Source organism: Equus quagga, chromosome 11 (genome assembly GCF_021613505.1).
Source record: "Equus quagga isolate Etosha38 chromosome 11, UCLA_HA_Equagga_1.0, whole genome shotgun sequence".
Lineage (NCBI taxonomy): Eukaryota > Metazoa > Chordata > Mammalia > Perissodactyla > Equidae > Equus > Equus quagga.
In genome coordinates, this window is record NC_060277.1 from 23,745,841 (window position 1) to 23,765,354 (window position 19,514).

Here is a 19,514-nt window from a genome sequence, read left to right on the forward strand (position 1 = left end):
GAGCTGGGAGGGTGGGAGGTCATGGTCAGAGAGCAGAATGTGAGCTTTTCAGCAGTGGAGCCGCTCCATCCAGGTGATGAGACAACTTGGCTACCAGACCCAGAAGCCTTCAGGGGCAGGCAGGTAAACTTCACACACCAAAACCCGTCTGCTGTTTGCAGGGGCTGTGTTGTAGTTTGCTGAGTTGCACTTTGTGGGGTGGGGGAGTCAAAGAATTGCAAATATGTGCGTCATATAATTTATGTTCCATTCTCAGTCATATCTATATAGTATGGTTTTTATGAGATGTCTCTTAGGTCCCAAACAGGGTTTGGTGTCAGGAGGATCTGAAGCCTAAGTCTTTGTTGCCACGGCATCTGGAACTTAGACGCCAGCCCACCATAAACTCCACACTGTAATGATCTGGATACTCTGATTCTCCATCTGGTTTGGACCCCAGGAGCTGGCCCTGAGCGAAAAACCCCACACTGCTCTTTCCCTCTGGCACCCCCCCCAGGCAGTATTTATACTTTTGCTGTAGTTTATGTAACTAATATCCTGCTGGAGGACATTTAAGTTTCCAAGGTTTTGCAGTTACAGACAGCGTTGGAAACTAAACTTATAAATTAATTTTGAGAAAGTTGATGTCTTTATGATGTTGAGTGCCCGTTAATTTTAGGGCAGTAAAGTTTTATTGCTTTCAAGGGCAGATGGTAATATCCATTTGTCTAATACCTTATAGCAAAATAGAGACTCTAGGTTCTTGATTTTAAAAAAAGAATTAGTAAATATGGACTGTTTTCTCAAGTAAGATTAGCTTTCCGTTTTATTTGAGAAATTTGCTAAGCAAAGAGGTTTTTTTTTTAAATTGTGGTAACATTGGTTTATAACATTATATAAATTTCAGGTGTACAGTGTAATATATTTCTATTTCTGTGTAGATTACATCATGTTCACCACCCAAAGACTAAATAACATCCATCACCACACACATGTGCCTCATCACCCCTTTATCCTCCCCACTCCCCCCTTCTCCTCTGGGAACCACCAATCCAATCTCTGTCTCTATGTGTTTGTTGTTGTTTGTATCTTCTACTTATAAGTGAGATCATATGGTATTTGACTTTCTCCCTCTGACTTATTTCGCTTAGCATAATACCCTCAAGGTCCATCCCTGTTGTCACAAATGGCAAGATTTCATCTTTTTTATGGCTGAGTAGTATTCCATTGTGTATAAATACCACATCTTCTTTATCCATTCATCCCTTGATGGGCACCTAGGTTGCTTCCAAGTCTTGGCTGTTGTGTATAATGCTGCAGTGAACATAGGGGTGTGTGTATCTTTATGCCTTTGCGTTTTTAAGTTCTTTGGATAAATACCCAGCAGTGGAATAGTTGGATCTATTCTTAATTATTTGAGGGGTCTCCATACTGTTTTCCATAGTGGCTGCACTAGGTTGTGCTCCCACCAGCAGTGAACAAGGGTTCCCTTCTCTCCACACCCTCTCCAACATTTGTTGTTTCCTGTCTTGTTAATTATAGCCATTCTGATGGGAGTGAGGTGATATCTCATTGTAGTTTTGATTTGCATTTCCCTGACAGCTAATGATGTTGAGCATCTTTTCATGTGCCTGTTGTTAATCTGAACATCTTCTTTGGAGAAATGTCTGTTCAGATCTTTTGCCCATTTTTTAATTGGGTTGTTAGTTTTTCTGTCGTTGAGATGTATGAGTTCTTTCTTTATTTTGGATATTAACCCCTTATCAGATATATGGTTTGCAAATACTTTCTCCCAGTTGTTAGGTTGTCTTTTTGTTTTGTTGATAATTTCCTTTGCTGTGCAGAAGCTTTTTAGTTTGTCATAGTCCCATTTATTTATTTTTTCTATTGCTTCCCTTGCCTGGTCAGACATGGTACTTGAAAATATGCTGCTAAGACCAATGTCAAAGAACATACTGCCTGTGTTTTCTTCTAGAAGTTTTATGGTTTCAGGTCTTACATTAAAGTCTTTAATCCATTTTGAGTTAACTTTTGTGTATGTAAGATAATGGTCTACTTTCATTCTTTTTTTTTTTTTTTTATGAGGAAGATTGGCCCCAAGCTAACATCTGTCAACAATCTTCCTTTTTGCTTAAGGAAGATTGTCACTGAGCTAACATCTATGCTAATATTCCCCTGTTTTGTATGTGGGACACCACCACAGTGTGGCTTGATGAGCAATGTGTAGGTCCATGCCCAGGATCTGAACTCTCAAACCCTGGGCCACCGAAGTGGAGAGTGCGAACTTAACTCTACGCCACCAGGCTAGCCCCTCTACTTTCATTCTTCTGCATGTAGCTGTCCAGTTTTCCCGACACCATTTATTGAATAGACTTTCCTTTCTCTATTGTATGTTCTTGCCCCTTGTTGAAAATTAGCTGTCCAGAGATGTGCAGGTTTATTTCTGGGCTCTCGATTCTGTTCCATTGATCTGTGTGTCTGTTTTTGTGACAATGCCATTCTGTTTTGGTTACTATAGTTTTGTAGTATATTTTGAAATCAGTGGGTGTGATACCTCCAGCTTTGTTCTTTTCTCTCAAGATTCCTTTGGCTATTTGGGGTCTTTTGTTGTTCCATATAAATTTTAGGATTGTTTGTTCTATTTCTGTGAAAAATGTCATTGGGACTTTGATTGGGATTGCATTGAATCTGTAGATTGCTTTAGGAAGCATGGACATTTACTGTGTTAATTCTTCCAATCCAAGAGCACGGAATATCTTTCCATTTCTTTGTGTCTTCAGTTTCTTTCAACAATGTTTTATAGTTTTCAGGGTACAGATCTTTTACCTCTTTGGTTAAATTTATTCCTAGGTATTTTCTTCTTTTTGTTTCCATTGTAAATGGGGTTGTATTCTTAATTTCTCTTTCTACTACTTTGTTGTTAGTGTATAGAAACACAACTGATTTTTGTATGTTGATTTTGTATCCTGAAACTTTACCATATTCATTTACTTCTAAAAAGTTTTTAGTGGATTCTTTAGGGTTTTCCATACATAAAATCATGCCATCTGCAAATAGTGACAATTTCACTTCTTCCTTTCCAATTTGGATCCCTTCTATTCCTTTTTCTTGCCTGATTACTCTGGCTAAGAATTCCAATACTATGTTAAATAAGAGTGATGAAAGTGGGCACCCTTGTCTGGTTCCTGTTCTTAGAGGGCTAGCTTTCAGTTTTTCTCCATTGAGAATGATATTAGCTGTGGGTTTGTCTTATATGGTCTTTATTATGTTGAGGTATTTTCCTTCTATATCCATTTTATTCAGAGTTTTTATCATAAATGGATGCTGTATCTTGTCAAATGCTTTCTCTGCATCTGTTGAGATGATCATGTGATTTTTATTCCTCATTTTGTTAATGTTGTGTATCCCATTGATTGATTTGTGGATGTTGAACCATCCCTGCATCCCTGGAATAAATCGCACTTGGTCATGGTGTATGATCTTTTTAATGTATTATTGTATTCAATTTGCTGGTATTTTGTGGAGGATTTTTGCATCAAAGTTCATTAGTGAAATTGGCCTGTAATTTTCTTTTTGTGTATTGTCCTTGTCTGGTTTTGGTATCAGGGTACTGTTTGCTTTGTAGAATGAGTTAGGAAGCTTCCCCTCCTTTGCAATTTTTTGGAATAGTTTGAGAATGATAGGTATTAAGTCTTCTTTGAATGTTTGGTAGAATTCACCAGGAAATCCTTCTGGTCCTGGACTTTTATTTTGTGGGAGATTTTTGATTACTGTTTCAATTTCCTTACTAGTAATTGATCTATTCAAATTCTCTATTTCTTCCTGATTCGGTTTTGGAAGTTTGTATGATTCTAAGAATTTATCCATTTCTTCTAGATTATCCAGTTTGTCGGCATTTGGCTTTTCATAGTATTCTCTTATAATCTTTTGTATTTCTGAGGTGTCTGTTGTAATTTCTCCTCTTTCATTTCTGATTTTATTTATTAAAGCCTTCTCTCTTTTTTTCTTGGTGAGTGTAGCTAAAGGTTTGTCGATTTTGTTTATCTTTCAAAGAACCAGTTCTTGGTTTCATTGATTTTTTTTCTATTGTTTTTAAGTCTCTGTTTCACTTATTTCTGCTCTGATTTTTATTATTTCCTTCCTTATACTGATTTTGGACCTTGTTCCTTCTTCTTTTTTCCAGTTCCTTTAGGTCCACTGCTAGATTATTTATTTGGGATTTTTCTTCTTTGTTGCGGGAGGCCTCTGCTGCTATAAACTTCCCTCTTAGAACCCCTTTTGCTGTATCCCATAAATTTTGGCATGTTGTATCTTCATTTTCATTTGTCTCCAGGTACTTTTTGATTTATCCTTTGATTTCTTTGTTGATCTAATTGTTGTTCAGTAGCATTTTGCTTAATCTCCACATTTTTGTGGGTTTTCTGATTTTCTTCCTGTAGCTGATTTCTAGTATCATACTGTTGTGGTCAGAAAAGATGCTTGGTATTATTTCAGTCTTCTTAAATTTATTGAGACTTGTTTTGTGTCCTAATATGTGATTTATCCTGGAAAATGTTGCATGTACATTTGAAAAAAATGTGTATTCTGCAATTTTGGGGTGGAATGTTCTGTATACATCTACTAAGTCCATCTGGTCTAATGTGTCATTTAAGGCCAGTGTTTCCTTATTCATCTTCTGTTTGGATGATCTATCCATTTGTATAAGTGGAGTGTTAAAGTCTCCTACTATTATTGTGTTACTGTCTATTTCTCCTTTTATGTCTGTTAATAATTGCTTTATATATTTAGGTCCTATGTTAGGTGCATAGATATTTACAAGTGTTATATCCTCTTGTTGGATTGTTCCCTTTATCATTATGTAGTGGTCTTCTTTGTCTCTTTTTACAGTTTTTGCTTTAAAGTCTGTTTTGTCTGATATAAGTATTGCCAGCTTTCTTTTCATTACCATTTTCTTGGAGTATTTTTTTCCATCCCTTCACTCTTCACTTTCAGTTTGTGAGTTTCTTTGGGTCTGAAGTATGTCTCTTATATACAGCATATATATGGGTTTTGTTTTTTATCCAATCAGCCACCCTTTGCCTTTTGGTTGGAGCATTTAGGGCATTGCATTTAAAGTAGCTATTGATAAGAATGTACTTATTACCATTTTGTTATTTTTTTCTGGGTATTTTAGTAGTTCTTCTCTGATCCTTTCTTCTTCTCATGCTCTCTTCCCTTGTGGTTTGATGGCTTTCTTTATTATTATGTTTGGGTTCCTTTCTCTCTCTTTTTTTTTTTTGGTGAGGAAGATTGTCCCTGAGCTAACATCCATGTCAGTCTTCCCCTATTTTGTATATGGGACACTGCCACTGCATAGCTTGATGAGCAGTGTGTAAGTCCATGCCTGGGATGCACACCTGTGAACCGTGGGCTCCCAAAGTAGAGCACGTGAACTTAACCACTATGCCACTGGGCTGGCCATTCTTTCTCTTAATTTTTTCTGTGTTTATTGTACATTTCTGCTTTGTGATTACTATGGGGTTCATATATACTAACCTACATATATAGCAATCCATATTAAGTTGATGGTCTCTTAAGTTTGATCTCTTGCTAAAAGCTCTGCTCTTTTACTCCCCTCCTCCCACATTTTATATTTTTGATATATTTAACCTCTTTTTTTGTGGGTATGTATCCATTACCCTCTTATCATGGAAATAATTTTAGTACTTTTGTCTTTTGACCTTCACATTAGCTTCACAGGTGGTTGATCTGCCACCTTCACTGTGTATTTGCCTTTACCAGTTAATTTATTGTTTTTTTTTAAAAAAACAACTTTCTTATTCCTGTTTGTGGTCTTTTCTTTTCCACTTAAGTAAGTCCCTTTAGCATTTCTTGTAAGGCTTGTTTCTTGGTGATAAACTCCTTTAGTTTTCACTTGTCTGGAAAACTCTTTATCTCTCCTTCCATTCTGAATGATAATCTTGCCAGGTAGAGTATTCTTGGCCATAGGTTTTTTTCTTTTCAGCACTTTAAATATATTGTGTCACTCCACTCTACCCTGTAAGGTTTCTGCTGAGAAGTCAGCTGATAGCCTTATGGGGTTTACCTTTGTGTGTAACTTGTTGCCTTTCTCTTGCAGCTTTTAGGATTCTCTCTTTATCTTTAATTCTTGGCACTTTAATTGTAATGTGTCTTGATGTGGGCCTCTTTGGGTTTATCTTGTTTGGTGCTCTCTGTGCTTCCTGTACCTGGATGTCTGCTTCCTTCCTTAGGTTAGGAAATTTTTCAGCTATTATTTCTTCAAGTAGATTCTCTGCCCCTTTCTCTCTCTCTTCTCCTCCTGGCACATCTACAACATGGATGTTAGTGCACTTGATGTTGTCCCAGAATTCCCTTAGGCTGTCCTTGTTCTTTTTAATTCTTTTTTCTCTTATGTGTTCAGCTTAGGTGATTCCTCTGGTCCTTCATCCAGCTCACTGATCCATTCTTCTGTATCACCTACTGTGCTATCAAGTTCCTCTAGTGAATTTTTTATTTCCGGTATTGTATTCTTCATTTATGATTGGTTCTTTTTTATATTTTCCACTTCTTTATTGAAGTTCTCCCAAGATCAGTGAGCATCTTTATGACTTTTTGTTTGTACTCTTTATCAGGTAGATTGTTTATCTCTGTTTCATTTGGTTCTTTTTCAGGGGTTTGTCCTGTTCCCTTATTTGGAACATATTCCTTTGTCTCCCCATCTTGCCTCTTTCTCTGTGCTTATATCTATCTGTTAGGTAGATCAGTTATGTCTCCTGATCTTGGAGAGGTGGCCTTATGTAAGAGAGGCTTTATGAGGCCCAGCAGTGGGCTTCCCTCTCATCACTAGTTCCAAATGTTTCAGGAGTGTCCCCTGTGTGGGCTACATGTGTCCTTCTGTTGTGGCACAGTTGCTTTTGCTGCAGGTGCCCAGGGAGGCTACGCTATCCCCCTTGCTGTCTGGTTGTAATGCTCAGCTGTGTGTGGCTGCTCTGGTCCCTTCAGCCACTTTATCAGGTGTGAGGAGCCCCAGCACAGTTGACTACAAGGTCTAATAGCACATTCCTGCTACAGTTTTTCTGTTAAGTGAGTAGGCCTCCGGTGTTGCTGGTTGCTAGGCTCATGGGCTTACAGTTACTGTAGGCCTCCAGTCTGAAAGGCTGTTGTCAGCTCTCTCAGGAGTGCAGCTGGGTGGGGCTGGCCCCAGGTGTGACAGCACACAATTGTATCAGGCATTGGAATGTGACGATCCCCTGTTTGGCTATTTGAGAAGCACAAGTCTGATACAGTTTACAAACCCCACCGCCAGCAGGCTCACACACCCCATCAACACAGTCCTGCCCCATGCTCACACCCCGACCCACTGAAGTGGATCTACTTGCCCCACTGCAGAGGCCCCAGACACTCTACCAATGCAAGGCTGCCCCTTGCACATGCCCTGTCCCTCACGCATGCCCTGCCCCGCAGAGGGGGACCCACTCACCCCACTGTAGAGGTGGCTCTACCCAGCCTATGTGGGCCCACAGGTTGCCCTAGGGCCTGCTGTTGTGTGGGGCCAGTTCCTAAGGCAGGCTGCCTGCTTTGACTGAGCTGGATTAAATGGGTGTTCTAGTGGGTGGGGCAGGCCTCAGTGCTAACAGGCTAGAGGAAGAACTCCAATGGCATCTGCCAGTACTAGGTCACATTAATGGCTCCTGCCAATGTCTCAGTCCCTGGGGAGGTGGTCTCAGCCTGGGGAGGTCTCACCTCTCACCAAGATGTGCCCAGAGCCTCTCAAGTGAGTCCCTTTTTACCAAAGGGCTGCTCATCTTTCTTTCTGGTGATTTTGTGTTGCTTTCCAAAATGGGTGAATTTGTGTGTGGGCCCTTTGAGAGCAGACTTTTCTATCCTTTATGTCTGATAGCTTTTCTGGGGGGATCTTCCCCATTGTAGTTAATAGCCAGCAAAGCCGGATATTATGACACTCGTCTCAGTTGTGCTGAGTCCAAAAGCTGCTCATTGTGGTAAACTCTGCTTCTCATATCCCTCACTCCTTTGGGAAAGGCTTTGTACCACCTTAAGATTGCTCCCAGCTGTGAAGTGCTGTGGCTGGAATGTGGCTTTTTCCTCTCCAGAAAATAATTTCTGCCTCTTCCACCTCAGTCAGCACTGTCCCTTGTTGTGGTGGTTCTTTTTATACAGTTTTCAGTTCTCTCTCAGGGGGAATTGTTCCAAGGGCAGTTGTAAGTTTCTTGTGTCCATGGGAGGAGGTGAGTTCAGAGTTCTCCTATGCTGCCATCTTCCCAGCGATCTGAAGCAAAGAGTTTTTGATGAGTAAATTTCAGCTGGCCCACACACTCTGAAGTATGTTGCAATGCTTAAATGAGATAGTGAATGGGAAAGGGCTTACGCTGTAAAGTGTGGTTTGACGTGAGGTGTTAGTAGAACATGTACAGTGACCAAGACAACGCCGAATAAGGTGTCGTGTACAGAACAGCATCAGCAACAAGTGTAGCCTGGGTGAGAGAAGTGGGGCCATGAGGACCTCCGCTGTGTAAGAACAGGCCCGTCTGGAGTCTGCCTGATGGAAGCAGAACCACTCAGGTGGAATTCTCTAGCAGAGCTGTCCTGGCTAGTGATTATTCCTGCAGCCTAGGAAATGCTGCCTGAGAAAACACCAGGGAAGGAAGAAATGTCCCCTGACTGCACGAGCCTGTTGCCGGGCAGCAGGTGACCCTCCAGCCATGCCACGTGCTCACAGGTGGCATAGCGTGTGCAGGCCAAAGGCAGAGCCTGACCTTGGGCTCTGCAGTGACATCCAGCGGCCAGTGCATGGGGGCTTGTGACCTGCAGGGGTGAGGGTTCAAGCACCGCTTGTTCGAGACTGGATCTTAGCCTCTTGGAGTCTTAAGGAGCCACAGCAACTCAGACTTATCTTCTCAGCCTGCTGTCCCTGCCCAGTCTCTGTATGGAATAGATTGAGGCTGATTTCTTGTCATTTTTCTTCTTGCAGGGGCACCTTTTCTGAGAAAACAGAGCTGACTCCTGTTAGCTTGAGGACTCAAACTTCGGGGCTCTAGGTTTTTCTCTTGGCTACTCATTCCAAAGAGACCCTGAGAATAGTAATTTGTGTCTCCCTTTCCTTCCATTGCTAAAGAAAAAAGCCACTTAATTCCTGTCTGCCTTTTGCTTTGTGTTTTTCTTCCCTGAACTAGCTACCTGGGTCAGTGCCAGAGACAGAGCTCCACTTTGAAACTGTGGCCAACACCACCAGCCCGTGGCATCTTGATAGCCACAATCCTTTAAACCAGTTCAACTTTGCTTATTATTTATCTCTATGAGGTTCTATGAGAAGTGAGGAATGGTGGCCACGTACCAACTTGGCAGTCATCTGGAGGACTTGGGGAGGTCACCAGCTTGATAACTTCACAGCACCACTTCTGTGACTTTGCCTAGCATTGTCACTTGCGATAGTGTCCAAAGTTGGGTGTGTTCACCCTTATGGCGGGCAAAGATGATCCTTGGGAGTGCCACAGAAACACCCATTTTGCATATGAATGTATGTAAAGAAATAAATATACATATATGAATTTATATTTCAACATACGTAATATGTTAATTCAGTATTATATGACTATGTGTATGTGTATATGCTCATTTTATATGTCTGTGCAAACACACACAGGCACACACACACACACACATTCATCTTTTTACTAATGGGGAACCCAGTCAAATGTTTTTGGATACACTGGCCTCTTGGACACTTCTCCTTACCAGAGCACTGAGTATGCATAAACTTCACTGCTGCTCATTTCCAGTCTGAGATATTCTGTGACATCCTCTATGCCCTGCGATACACCCCAAGCTAGGTGCTATCAGAGTTACTAAGTGACTGAACCACAATTTCTACCCTTATAGGACTTTGATTTAACCTTTTGTGGGGCTTTTTTTGTTTGTTTATTTGATAGAGAAATAGAAGACATTCACCTGGTGTTCTTTAAAAAACCAACATAAAGCCAGTGTTGATGGCCTAGTGGTTAAAGCTCGGCGCTCTCACTGCTTCGGTGGCCCAGGTTTGGTTCCTGGTCATGGAATCACACCACCTGTCTGTCAGTTGCCATGCTGTGGGGCGGCTCACATAGAAGACCTAGAGGGGTTTACAACTAGTATATACAACCATGCACTGGGGCTTTGGGGAGGGGAAAAATACTCAACATAAATAACAGAACAGTACTTCAGTTGCATATTGTGGTCAGAGAAGAGAAAGAAAGAAATAGGGAGAGAAAATGAGTAAATGAGTGAGAATGGAGCAGGGGGACGCAAATAGAAAGGGTGGAACTGAGAGAAGCAGGCAGGAAGGGGAAAGAGTGGCTGAAAGTGGGTGGTTGGTGTGGAGGGAACAAGGCGGGAGTGGAGAGAGGGGACTAGAGAAGGAGGCAGCTCAACCAGCAGGTCTCAAACTGATCTGCAGATGTCTAGGGTCTGCAAGGCCCAAACTATGCTCATAGTAATACTAGGACATTGCCTTCTTTGCCCTCACTCTCTCGTGAAAGTACAATGAGTTTTCCAGAAGCTCAATGACGTGTGATAAGACATCAGGTTGAAGCAGACGCAGATATGAGAAACGAGCTGTCTTTTATTAATCCAAGTTTTAAATGTAAAACAGTGCTACTTTTCTCACTAATTTTGTTTTAAAAACTATAGCTGTATGTTATTTAATGTTAACATACAATAGGCTTATTGTTTTTGTGTTTAAATGGAGTAATAAATATTTTTAATTTTCTCCATTTTAATTTCTAATACATAAATATTGATAGATAGAACCCACATGGAGAAAAGGCCTTAGGATCTTCACAGTTTTTAGGAATGTCAAGACTCCTGAAACCAACAAGTTTGAGAACCACTGAGCTAAAGGATGGTCAGAAGCACGTTGCACTGAGAGGGAGCATCAGGACCAAGTGGGTGGGCAGGTGTGAAAGGAGGCAGGGAGATGAAGAGCCCATGTGTTGACAGTGCAATTTCGCCTCAGCATGATCTGACAGGACTTATTTTCTACCTCCTGTTATAATTGTTTTATAGTAATGTTCTTCATTGTCTGAACTGATTCTGTTTGAAATCTAAATAGTGAAATCACCTACCCAAAGACTCTGTTGTGACTCTTAATTCCAGGGTTTGAAATCTGTGGAGCAGTCCAAATTTCATGTATTCTACCCTGCTGTCCTATGGGCCCAGTCGTCCCTGTGAGACAATTTTTATTTCAGAAAATATGTCGCTGTTGGTTTGAGTCTGTAAATTTGGAGACCCGGCGTTTATTTTTTAAATTTTGAATAAATTTAATTTTTGGATAATTTTAGATTTACAGGAAAGTTGGAAAGATAGCAAAGAGTTCCTTTATGCTCCTCACCCAGTCTCCCCTACCGTTAACGTCTTACTTCCCCCGTGGCACGTTTGTCAAAACTGAGAAGCTGACATTAGTACATTACTATTAACTAAACTCTAGACTTTGTGTCCATTTCACCAGTTTTTCCATGAATGTCCTCTTCTTGTTCTAGGATCCAACCCAGGGCACCTCATTGCATTTAGCTGTCATGTTAACCCACTCTCCTCTGGTCTGTGGTGGTTTCTCAGTCTTTCCTTGTTTTTTTATGACCTTGATAGTCTTTAGGTGTGTTGGCCAGCAATCTGTAGAATGCCCTCTAAACTGGAATTATCTGTTGTTTTTCTCAAGATTAGACTGGGGTTATGGTTTTTGGAAAAAAGGCCACAGAGGGGAAGTACCTTTTCATCACATCATATGAGGGGCTTCGTGAGAGCCACACAACATCACTGGGGATGTTAACCGTCAACATTTGGTTACGATAAGAGTTTGACAGATTTCCCCACTGTAAACGTAGTATTTTTTTCCCCTCTTCCTCCTCTATTCTAGCCCACCCACATGAGTAAAGAGCGGAGATTAAGCTCTGTCTCCTGGAGAGGGAGAATCTCTACAGACATTAGTTGGAATTCTACTATGAGACAGATTAGTCTCTTTTCTCCTTTTTATTTATTTGTTCAATCATTTATTTATATCAATGTGACATATTTCTTAGGATTCTTCAGAGAAACAGAATCTATAGGATATAGATAGATAGGTACAGATATAGATAAGAAGAGATTTAATATAGGAATTGCTTCACAGGGTTATGGAGGCAAGAAGTCTCACAATGTGCCTGGAAACCCAGGAAAGCCAGTGCTGTAATTCTGAGTCCAAAGGCCTGAGAATCAGAGGGCTGATGGTATAAGTCCCAATCTGAGATGGTGTTACCGCACCAGGTTCATTTCTGCCCCCAACCTGGAAGGCCAAACATGGAGATGATGAGATTGCAGCAGAGAGAGGGTTTTAATCACAAGGCAGCCATGTGAGGAAGCGAGAACATGAGTCTCAAATCCACATCCTTGAAAATGAGGACTGAGGGATATTTATGGGATAGGGGGACAAGGTGGTCTGAAATGTGGAGATAGGTGATAGGAAGTGAGGAGAGGTGAGGTAATTGATGATCTATGCAAGCGTGGTCAGACTCCATGCCTCTTCATAGGATGCATGTTCACAAAATGGCAGCTTTAGCATGATCCAAGGGTGGAGTTTTCAGCCTCTTGACATCAAAAGGTTGCTTATCAGACATCTGTGTGGGCCCAGTTGATGGGTTGGTGGTCTCAACTAGCCTGAAATGGACAAGGGGTTCTAATTCCTGAAGACAGCTCACACACCCATTACCATGGTGATCCAGGCTCCAGGGAGACGTTATCCATACAGGAACCTAGTGGGAGTCGGAGAGCATATTGCCTAAGTGTTTCGGTTAACAGTGGGCAGGGGAACAGCTAAAAGCTATAATCAGTAATTGCAAAAAGGAAAAAGCACTTTAGTTCCTAGCTACTTAATCATCAATCGCTAACTGTTTGCCAGTTTCAATCCCCCCATTCCTTGGTCGTTCCTTATTCTTGAGGGATTCAGGGCGACGACTGATCTAGCTACTTCCTGCTGAATTGGGGCATAGATCCGGGTTGGAGGAATGAAACTGTTTAGCACTCATTTGGAAATATTCTCTTGTTCCCAGCTTCAGGTTGACATTTTACATTATTAGAATTTTGTACCTTACTCAACAGTTTTGGAACAACATCTAAAGGCACATTTTATAATCAAGTATCCGAGCAGAAGCATAAGGAGTATAGACAACCCAAATTTTAACAGTCCCTGAAAAATAGACCTCATCCCAGTGGGGCCTCCATCTGATCTCCAGGGTGGGGCAGACGTCTGGTCTCAGTTCCTGATAGTCTTTTGTTTTACTGGCTATGCATCAGAGATCAGAGCAATGCCCTATACCCTGATCTTTCACTTGTCGTTGATGATGGCTGTCAACATGGACTCTGTGCCTGGGGGTCATCACATTCCTAAGGAGCTCAAAAGAACAAATTATCAACTTATAGCAGCTGGGAGGGGCCATAAAATCTACAGAGCATGTCTGGGTTTGTTAATCAGAGGTCATTCAAAGTTACAATATGGTTTCTTTTCTACAATATGGCTTCCCTTATGTCAACTTTGTGTTGAGCTGGTCTCGTAAGTCCCAGTCTGAGTCTGAAAGCCCAAGAACCAGGGGCACCAGTGTCCGAGGGCAGGAGAAGATGGATGTCTCAGCCCAAGCAGATGCCTTTTTGTTCTATTCAGGCCCTCAGGGGATTGGATGATGCCCACTCCCATTGGTGAAGGGATCTTCTTTGCTCAGTCTACAGATTGAAATGTTAATCTCCTCTGAGACACCTCACAGACACACCCAGAAATAATGTTTTACCAGCTATCTGGACATCCCTTGGCCCAGTCATGTTGACACATAAAATTAACAATCACAGTATGGACTTGTATATTTATTTTATACTTTGGGATGTACTATGCTATTTATTTTACTGCTAAAATTGTTTCAGCTTTGGCCATTGGGAGCTCTTTCAGATTGACTCCTGTGTGTCTTTGACATGCCCCCATCTTTTTGTATTTTGAGCTCTTCCTTACTTTCTGACACTACAAGATGCTCCAGGGTTATTTTGTATTCTCCCTGTCCTGATCTTAGAATCAGCCAGTTTTCCTTTTTGGAGAATAGTATTTAGAAGCCGAGATCCGGGCACTGGGTGTGTGTGTTGCTATTGGGATGTCATTGCTTCTAGGCCCTCTCAACAGAGAGAGAGAGCTATGTAATATATGTGTATATACTAGCCTATGTATACAGACATCCATAATTATTTCTGTATTGATCCATCTGTATATATATTAAGTGAAACGTAATAGAGACCCTTCATATTTGCTCATGTTCTTTTTTAGCCCATAGGCTAGATAAAATAACCTGCTTTTCTTCTCTTTGCAGATACCAGATATTCCTCTATTTTATATGTGCCTTCCAGAACATCTCTTGTGGTATCCACTACTTGGCTTCTGTGTTCTTGACAGTGTCCCCGCGGCATATCTGCAGGCCCCCAGGCAACATGAGTCAGGTTCTTTTCCACAATATCTCTAGTTGGAGGTCGGAGGACATCTGGACCCTGTTTTCCACAGGACATGAAGACCGCCTTGTAGTGCAGCTACAGGATGGTGACATCTGGGAGCTCACAAAGTGTCACAGGTTCTGGAGGGATAACAAGTCGAGTTTGAACTATGATTATACTGGCCATAAGACTAGCTTTCCTTGCTCGGATGGCTACATGTATGACAAAAGCAAGTGGAACAGCACCGTGGTGACCGAGTGGGATCTGGTCTGTAACCGAGAATGGTTCGCAAGGCTGATCCAGCCCATATTTATGCTTGGAGTCCTGCTGGGAGCGGTGATTTTTGGCTACCTTTCTGACAGGTAAAATGAAATATTTAGGATGGTTGCATCAGTGTAGGGTTCATTGCTCTGTCTGGTTTTCTTAGGAGACAGGGAATTATGTTCAAAACTTTAGTCATTTTCATACCTATTATCTAAATCCTTACCTCTTTGCTATCTGTTATTTAGGGGCACAAAATAACATAATGGTAAAAGAATGGGTTCTGAAGACAATCTGCCTGGGTTCAAGTCCTGGTTCTACCATTTATTACCTGTGGACCCTGGGCAAATTGCCTCACCTGTGTTTCAGAATCTCGTTTGTAAGCTGGTAATGAAAATAATAGCACTCACCTCAAAGGGTTATTGCACAATTAATACAGAAAAAGTACCTTGGACATACAATCATTCAATAGATACTGGTTATTATTTTGAATATTTTTTTCTTTAAATACACTTGCTTTTTAAGAGGTATAGCCTAGTCCTAAGCAGTGATATTTATGAAATTGTGGGTTTGTTATATCAGTCATATTTTTTAAAAATGGACATTAAAATGAATGTGTAGCTCTTAAAGCAAACTTCATCTCTGTACAGATATGGACCACACTCTAAGTACCTGTGCTAAAGCACAGCGATGAGCTTATTTCGTCCCCGTAGTTGTGAATTTTACAGGCATGTGCTGAGTACTGGGAACCTAAAGACAGCAGCTTAGGTCAGAAATCCCTGCCCTTGGGGTGTGCCAGTCCACTGCGGCTGACAAACATGTCCAAAGGAAAATTATAGGGCTTTGTTGTGGCCAGGGCCATACTAGAAGTGAAAGCAATGGAGGCAAAGATTGTGGAAGTTTAAAGGGAGGAGCGCCAGGTCTTTCTCCCAACTACCCACATCCCCTCCGGGAGGTGGCATTTGAATAATGAAATTGGAGCAGAAGTGGAGTCTAGTTATTACTGGGTGGCTGAAGTTATGTTTTAGTGTTTACAAATTTTCTTCTCCACAGCTGTCTTCCTGGGAGGTGTAGAAATTAGGTTGTCAGTGGGGAGGGGAACAAAATAGGCTTTTTTGGAACAAAGTAGAAAATCTTAGAGGTTCTTATGAATCATTGCTTTCAATTGGAGCTCACTGACTGTAAGATGGGCAGAAAATACCTAAGAAGGTGGTGGAGAGGCTCCCTCCTTGGGTCTCTTGGACTCTTCTGTGTATCTTCCTGGGTGTGCAAGACTGCAAGTTCCTGACCACGCTTTTACATGGGCCATTTCTCAGAGTTGTTTAGGCAGCTGATAACCTTCAAAGATGTGGTAATGTCTTCTCTCTACCACAGACAAAGAGTGGGCTTGTTCACTGCTTGCCATAAGAGCAGTAGATTTCTCAAGTTCAGTGTTTTTCTTCCCTAATGCAGCCTACTACATGTGCTGCTGTCATCTGAGCCCATTGTGTTGTTCCTGTGGGACTTGGGGGCAAGGGGAGCTGACACAAATATGCTGATGCTCTGCTAGTGCTGTGCTAGTACTGTTGTTCTTGCTGTGTTGTAAGTAATGAACTCCTTTATCTCTGTCCCAGGAGTCTTGTGTCTTCTGCCAGCATCCATTAAACAGTAACAGATTAACAGATTAACTTAAAAGTAGAGTAAAACCAAATTCAAGACCCGACATTTGCCATCATCCTAGGCCTGAGGGGATTCTCATAAATTATTTTTGGAGGAAAATAGGTCGGTTGGTCAAGGCCAAAACACATGATTAAAAGGCAACATGAGAGTGAATCAGCAGAAGCAATAGGAAGCAGAAGGAGACTTCTGCACAAAGACTTCAAATACTGGAATTATCAGGCATAAGTAATAGAATAAGTGTTTACTATTTTTAAATAAATAGAAGACAAACTTGAAAATATTGATAAAAATCTGGAAATTGTATTTAAAAATGACATAAAATTGAGGAGTAACTACCGAGAACATCTAGAAACAAAAACCAAAATAAGTGAATAACAAACTTCCTGGATAGTTTTAACAACCTATTATACACAGCTAAAGAAAAAATTAGTAAAATGGATGATAGCTAAGAAAAAAATTATCAATAATAAAACTCAGAGAGACAAAGAGATGGAAAATAAGAGAGATTGAAATTCATGGAAGCAGAGAGATAAGGTCTGAAACATATTTAATACTAGAAGCCAACCAGTGGAATTTACTACGTTAACAAGTTAGAGGACAAAATTTGTATTATCGACTCAATAAATAAAAGAAAAGCATTTGATACATTTCAAAGTCCATTCATGATAAAAACTAAAAAGTCCTTAATTAGATAATGAGTATCTGCAAAAAGATATACTATAAATATGTTAATTACAAAATGTTAGAAGCTTTTCCTTTGAGATCCAGAACGACAAGGATGTGTGAAACACCCCTTCTGTTGGCAATCTACTAGAGAGTTTAGGCAGTGCTATAAAGCAAAAGAGAGAGAGAAGAAGAGAAAGAGGAGGAGAGGGAGGAAGAAAGGCATAAGGGGAAAGAAGGAAGAAAAAAAAAGTGATTATTTGCAGCCAGTACATTTCTGTATGAAGAAAATCCTGCAGATGAATTATTACAATTAACGAGCATTTAGGGAGTTTGCTGGATATATTATCAATATATGTAAATGAGTTATGTTTCTACATACCAGTAACAAATGTAAAAGTTTTTAAATGCTATTACAAAAGCATAAAAATATAAAATATATATGGATAAATCTAACAAAAAGTGTGTAAACCCCCTATGGAGAAAATGACAAACTTCAGGAATCAAATCATTAAGGTATAACAGATATATTGTTAGAGAACAGATTGATGGTCCCTTAGAAGATCCTGAAACAGACTAGTGCATTCATAGACGTAACTAGGGGACCAAGAAGGCATGGCACATCAGCAGGAAAAAGATCAATAAGTGATGTTGGGACAACTGTCTAGCCATATAGAAGAAAACACAATTGGAGTCCCTTCTTCACACCTTACAGTGCAAAAATCAGTTCCAGAAGGGTTACAGGTGTGTATATGAAAAGCAAAACTATATAACTTTATGGAGATAAGGAGAATATTTTCAGAACCTAATGGAAGGACATTTTTTTTAAGACATAAAAAGCACTATGAAGGAAAAGATGGATAAATTTGACTTCATTCAAATAATTTATGTCCATCAAAGACACCATTAAGAGAAGAAAGACACAAGCCAGAGACAAAGAGGGAGAAAATATTTGCTTTACATATAACTAAAGGATTAGGATCTAGAATAGTCAAAGGATTTTTATATCAATAGGAGAAAGATAGAGAACCTAATAGAAAAATGAGAAAAGTTTTGAAGTCACTTCATAAAAAAAAAAAATCTAAATGGCTAATGAAAAGATGAAAAGGGTGTTGATGATGTATAATCATACCATTTATTTGTGACCAGTTGTCGAAAGTAAGAAGTCTTGTAATACTAAGAGTTGGTGAGAATATGGAGTACTAGGATCTCTCAGCCTGCTGGTGTGAATGCACATTGAGAATGCAAATCAGGAAAACTTTGAAGAGCAGTTTAGCATTATACAGAGAAGTTGGTGATGTATACAGCCCACGTGTTCTAGGGCATGTGCCCTGGAGATGTTCTGGCACATGTCCACATGGGTACATGCATAAGAATATTCCTACAGCACTGTTCCTAACAGCCTGGGATTGTGAACAATTCAAACATCCTTCAGCCATGCCATAGACACGTATATTGCAGTATCTTCTTGCAGTGGGATATGTGGCTGTGAGATAAACGAACCGTAGCTACACAAAACAACAGAGATGAGGGGTCAGCCCCGTGGCTGAGTGGTTAAGTTTGTGCGCTCCGCTTCTTGTGGCCCAGGGTTTCTCTGGTTTGGATCCCGGGTGTGGACATGGCACTGCTCATCAGGCCACGTTGAGGTGGCGTCCCACGTGCCACAACTAGAAGGATCTACAACTAAAAATACACAACTATGTGCTGGGGGCGGGGAGGTTGGATAGAAAAAAATGCAGAAAAAAAAAAAGAAGAAGATTGGCAATAGTTGTTAGCTCAGGTGCCAATCTTTAAAAAGGAAAAAAAAAAGATTAAAAAAAAAAAGAGATGAATCTCCAAAAATAATGTTGAGTGCGAGAAGCAAGTCATAAAATAGTACATATGGTACTGTTCCACTCTAGAAGGTTTAAAAACTTGCAAAAGTAACCTATGTTGTTTAGGGTTGCTTATAAAAGTGGTAAAATGGAATGAAAACCAAGGAATTGATTATTGCCAAAATTAGGATAATGATTCCTCCTAGAAGTGGGCAGGGGGTTGAAATCACAAAGGGAAGTGAGAGATGCTATTGGGAGGCTGGCAATGCTCTCTTTCTTACTTTGGGTTGTGATTGCATAGGTGTTTGATTCTTTATTATTCTCTAAATTACATATATATTTTTTATATATTCTTACTTATGTATGATATATTGTAATAAAAAAGCAAAAGAAATAAGATCTGATTCCATCCTCATGGAGCTAACAGTAGAGGAGACAAACTTCTAAACAGATAATTTCAATGAAGTGTGGTAAATGCTCTTAAAGTAGTAACTACTCACATTTATGTTACTCACATTAGCTCAGGGCTAATCTTCCTCAAGCAAAAAAAGAGGAGGGTTGGCAATGGATGTTAGATCAGGTTGGCTTTCCAAGGGGAAGGAGCAACTTTGTGTCAGGAGAGAGCCTGGTACGTTCCAGGAATGGTTGGGA

The 19,514-nt window shown here is 40.5% G+C and overlaps 1 protein-coding gene across 1 annotated transcript in view; it reads left to right on the top strand.

Moving 5' to 3' along the window:
- SLC22A16 (solute carrier family 22 member 16) overlaps positions 1-19,514 on the top strand; it is a 47,759-nt gene that overhangs the window by 5,310 nt on the left and 22,935 nt on the right. Inside the window, exon 2 of the mRNA XM_046674431.1 lies at positions 14,349-14,828. Coding sequence (XP_046530387.1) covers positions 14,349-14,828 — 480 coding nt within the window. The remainder of the gene's footprint in view (positions 1-14,348; positions 14,829-19,514) is intronic.